General features: G+C 38.9%; 1 protein-coding gene across 5 annotated transcripts; it reads right to left on the reverse strand.

Moving 5' to 3' along the window:
* Positions 1 to 238: 238 nt before the first annotated feature.
* On the reverse strand, positions 239 to 2148 carry LOC148724877 (uncharacterized). 5 transcript variants are annotated; one of them, XM_088731271.1, is made up of 6 exons: positions 1930 to 2047; positions 1689 to 1721; positions 1349 to 1432; positions 771 to 857; positions 611 to 652; positions 239 to 385 (listed from the first exon to the last, which is right to left on the reverse strand). In XM_088731271.1, the coding sequence occupies exons 1-6, from the start codon at positions 1997 to 1999 to the stop codon at positions 261 to 263; spliced, it is 441 nt and encodes a 146-aa protein (XP_088587397.1). In that variant the 5' UTR covers positions 2000 to 2047; the 3' UTR covers positions 239 to 260. The 5 variants fall into 5 exon arrangements, with proteins under 5 accessions (XP_088587397.1, XP_088587399.1, XP_088587398.1 ...); XM_088731273.1 differs by having other exon boundaries at positions 240 to 385; positions 777 to 857; XM_088731272.1 differs by having other exon boundaries at positions 243 to 385; positions 2014 to 2148.
* Positions 2149 to 4517: the final 2369 nt, after the last annotated feature.

A 4517-nucleotide genomic window follows, 5' to 3' on the forward strand; every position in this document is an offset into this window, starting at 1 on the left:
ATTCTAAGTCTTTACTTACTCGCTTCTGCACCAACCAGTTGATCCACCTCCTCTTCCACTGTTCCCACTGAAAAACATTACATGTCTTTTTTTTAACTTATTCTCCCTTTCTTCTATTACATTATTTTACAATATTCATGTTCAAAACCTATCAAAATATAATTTGAACTAGGATTGACAAGCCAATATTTGACCTTTAAAATTTGTATATAATTATTGGATTACACTATTACCTTCTAAATAAATAAATAAATAATGATTTAACAATGGACATCCACTGGGTGGCTATTCTTGTCCACTGTTCCAGATCGAATTGGAATTTCTACTGCCTGTGCAGCCAAAATGTGGCCATCCATTGCCATAGGACAGCATGTGACTACTGACTCTAGGAAATTGAGAACAACTTTAGGATGAATGATTACAAAGACTATAAACAGCATGAATTGACTAGTTTCAGCTATAAGTTTTGTCTTTCAAGTTATTACAACTCTCATAGTCTTTTCAAGTGGGTATTTCATTCTTAATATCTCTTTGTGCAATATAATTATGCCCATCCCGTTTGTAACTCAACTCCAGAAATAATTACATATTGAACTTCCTTCATCTTTACCATATAGGCTTTCAACAAACATCTCTGCTCTTTTCTGGTCACCTAATTGAAAGGAAAAGAAAAAGAGAAAAAAAGGAAAACAAGTTCATTAAAGCTGCAAGAGCAATGCTACCCTACACTTTAGTTCTCCAGACAGAAAAAGTGTGGAAAGTATACCTACATGTACCTGCTACAATGGGTACTTGATGTACTATTGGTGATGAAGTAAAGATAGGTCTACCAAGTTCCTCATCACTTGTGTTTTCATCTGAAGTAAAAAAAATAGGCAGTTAAGACTGGATATGGCTACTACTATTAAATCCCACATCTTTTTGAGTACCCAATAGATGGTAACAAATAGTCATATTCATAATAATAAATTAATGATTAAAATAATGATAATAATATCAAAGAGAAATGAAAAATTATAGTGGCTACCTCAAGAACCTCACCATTCCTCTATCCATCTATCCTTTCGAATTCTACTGTCACACTCACTCGCTCGCTCAACCAAGTCAACATTATGGCCTCACCTCCATAGGAGGCAGTGGCCATAAAAATTATTTGAAATCAAATAATATATGGATGGCTATTTTAGGGTCCACCTAAATTAAATGTTAACACAAGTTTTTACGTGTTTGTATACTCTCATCTAAACACCAGTTGACATGTTCGCGTTACAGCCCCATTTATTGGTACCAAATCAAGTTTCATTTCTGACTATCCTAGAAGTTATTAATCATAACACATGTCATGTACCTTCTGGAGGGTCTACCACAACCACCTCGTTGGGGGCTCTCGCTACCCCAATTCCAACATTTCCAGTTCCTGATGTTGATTGCCCTGTTGTATCAAGCATTAAAGAAAAGAACGATCGGGTTGAAATAAAGTGATTCTCTTGGAAAGTATTCTAGGTTACTTAACATCATCTTTTCACAGAAGCTGCAATTACTAATGATCACATCACCGTCAATTAAGCTAAGAACGAATTTCAATCGGTAAGGAATGTTCTCCAATTACCGATAATTGGCGGGTGCTCGATCATCTAAGAAAAACCTTTAATGCATAAATATGATATGAACTTTTCGTTAATAATCACCTGCTGCACCATCTCGATCTTGATTCGTGTTATCTGAAAAAGAGAGAACGACGTTATTAAGTTAATTTAAAAGAAACTGAATCATGTAGTTTAGCCGAGTGCAGGTTCAGCACATCATGAATCACTTAAGATCATCTTTTCATGGAAACTGCAATTACTATCAGAACATCACAATCAATTAAGCTAGGAATGAATTTCAATCACGTCCTTGGCAAGGAGGCAAGGAAAGTTCTACAATTACCGGTATATGGCGGGTGCTCGATCTTCTTCGAAAAACCTTTAATGCTTAAATATGATATTGATCTTTTCATTAATTAATAATCACCTGCTTCGCCATCCTGATCTTGATTCGTGCTATCTGAAAAAGAGAGAAAGACGACGTTATTCATTACATTTCAAAGAAACGGTCTGATGTAGTTGAGCCGAGTGCAGACATAGTTAAATATGGTGCAGATTAACCATCCTCGGAGACCCAGGGGCTGAGTCGATTTCAAGTTAGGGCATGAAGAGCCCCTGGGGACATTGTCTTACAAGACTAGTTCCAAACGGTCGCAGTCGTTCTGCGAACTGATTGGTGCCAGAAAAGCTTTGTGTTTTTCTGCCCAATCAGAGTGAAGTGTGCTTTAGAGTCCTTTCGTGTGTTTTAACATATACTAGCAACTCAGTTGCTCGCTTTGTTTGTTTGGACCGTGCGACAGAGATTTACTTGAGGTGAAAAGTTTCAGTCTCAGCGCACAATGTAAGAGAAATCCATCATGTCCGCGAAAATCTTACCGGAAATTGTACTGAATACTTTCGCAGGTATCACTACAGAACGTGTTTTAAAGTTTGCGAGGTTTGTACACAACACGATGGTTGCAGTCATTGATATGTCGCTTTAAACGTTAAACGAGATTCAAGCTTAAATCTTTCTAGATTTTTTGCATAATTTGCTGTGACTGAAACTTTGCCAATCCCGGGAAGTTATTTCGTCGCACGGGCCACGCAGGTATGTCCAGCAACTGGTTCTTGCGCAACTTTCCGTGCGTGCCAAAATCTAATCTCATCTTCGCTTGAAAAAAAAAGAAAAGCTGAACGTGGAAACTTTTGCTTAATAGATGTGGGTAGATGATCCTGTTATACTAAGCTGACATTTGCAATAAAGTAAACCCGCTCTTTTCATCCAAAATTTATTGGTCTTTGGTTTTGTTTTTCCCACTGAAAACAGCATCGGATCGATTCCCAATGATCAAAGGTATTTAACTTGGTGTTAAACAATCGACATAACAGGTGAAATGACAATGACCAAGGGACAAGAAGAGAATCCGTGGCCTTCCTGGCTCAAGAATTTCAACACTCTAGGCAGCAGTTGAAAGATTAAACTCTATCCAAAGCCCTTCGGTAACTGCTTGAAAACATCTCTCCTTCCCGCGATGTTATCGTTAATAAGTTTTTGTTCAGATTTTAATTAGCTAACCGGAAACACAGCTAAGCTTTCTCTTAGCACTTGCTGGAGGTCGTCCACGAACTCAACGTTCTCTGCAACCTTGGCCGTATTGTCTTTACTACTAAGATTAGATTTTGGCGCGCACAGAAAACAGAAAGCTACGTAGGCGAATGCGCCAGTTGCTCGACATACCTGCGTGGCCCGTGGGACGAAATAACTTCATGGGATTGGGAAAGTTTCAGTCACAGCAAATTATGCAAAAAATATAGAAAGATTTAAGCTTAAATCTCCTTTAACGTTTAAAGCGACATATCAATGACTGCAATCATCGTCTTTTATAAAAACCTAGCAAACTTTAAAACACGTTCTCTAGTGATACCTGCGAAAGTATTCAGTATGATTTCCGGTAAGATTTTCGCGGACAATCTGATCGACTTCTCTTACATTGTGTGCTGAGACTGAAACTTTTCACCTCAAGCAAATCTCCGTCGCAAGGTACAGACAAACATAGCGAGCAACTGAGCTACTAGTATATGTCCGTGTTAAAACACACGAAAGGACTCTAAAGCACACTTCACTCTGATTGGGCAGAAAAACACAAAGATTTTCTGGCACCAATCAGATGGCAGAACCAGTGCGACCGTTTGGAACTAGTCTTGTAAGACAATGTCCCCAGGGGCTCTTCATGCCCTAACTTCAAATCGACTCAGCCCCTGGGTTTCCGAGGATGCAGATTAACATGAGTACTCCTTGAATGAGACAGATATTCGTAACCATAATTCTACTAGACATTGTTGTTCTTCAGTCCCGTGAACAAACGAACTTTTCCGAATACACTGTAAAAATGCATTTTCTACGTTGTAAGCAGAAGATCTCTTCAGCACTTGTACCGTGCACTAGTGAGTCAAGACTCGATTCAACTCGGGCCAGACCCCGCCACTTGCGCATCGTCGCTCGCGTGAAGCATGAAGACCGCAACGTGCTCTATCTCCAAACTTCAGCATACTTTTAAAAGTTATGTCGGAAGACTTGGTTCGAATTTTCCAGTAATCCTCGTTAAAAGTTTATCGGGACTGCTGTTGCGACTTGGACATGTCTTGTCGTTATGCAAATGTTTTCGTTCCCTAGGGCCTTTTCTAACTACGAAGTTGACTTGCCCTTTTCTTTAAGAGTTGTCTTACCTCGATCTAATCGCATGAACACTCTACAGCGGCTTTTGAACATTGCCTTCATTGTATCCCCGCACATATCATCCCATGTGCCAGCCAGGGTCAACAGGTTAGAACCACTGACAGTTCGATAAAAGAGCAATCTAAAAAAAAAAAAAACGGTTAACCGCTACATAATACATATTTATAGGCCAGAAATCTGTTACTTCCTATTAACTATTTGTCAGCTTTACC

Source organism: Stylophora pistillata, chromosome 8 (genome assembly GCF_964205215.1).
Source record: "Stylophora pistillata chromosome 8, jaStyPist1.2, whole genome shotgun sequence".
NCBI classification, from domain to species: domain Eukaryota; kingdom Metazoa; phylum Cnidaria; class Anthozoa; order Scleractinia; family Pocilloporidae; genus Stylophora; species Stylophora pistillata.

Bases quoted from the DNA above. Each gene is read 5' to 3' on its own strand.
- LOC148724877 (XM_088731271.1), bottom strand. From the start codon at position 1,999: ATGAAAAGATCAATATCATATTTAAGCATTAAAGGTTTTTCGAAGAAG. The intron at 858-1,348 runs GTACATGACATG...TTTTTACTTCAG, and splicing joins TGTGGTAGACCCTCCAGAAG to ATGAAAACACAAGTGATGAG. The intron at 386-610 runs GTAAAGATGAAG...TCAATTTCCTAG, and splicing joins GTTTGTTGAAAGCCTATATG to AGTCAGTAGTCACATGCTGT.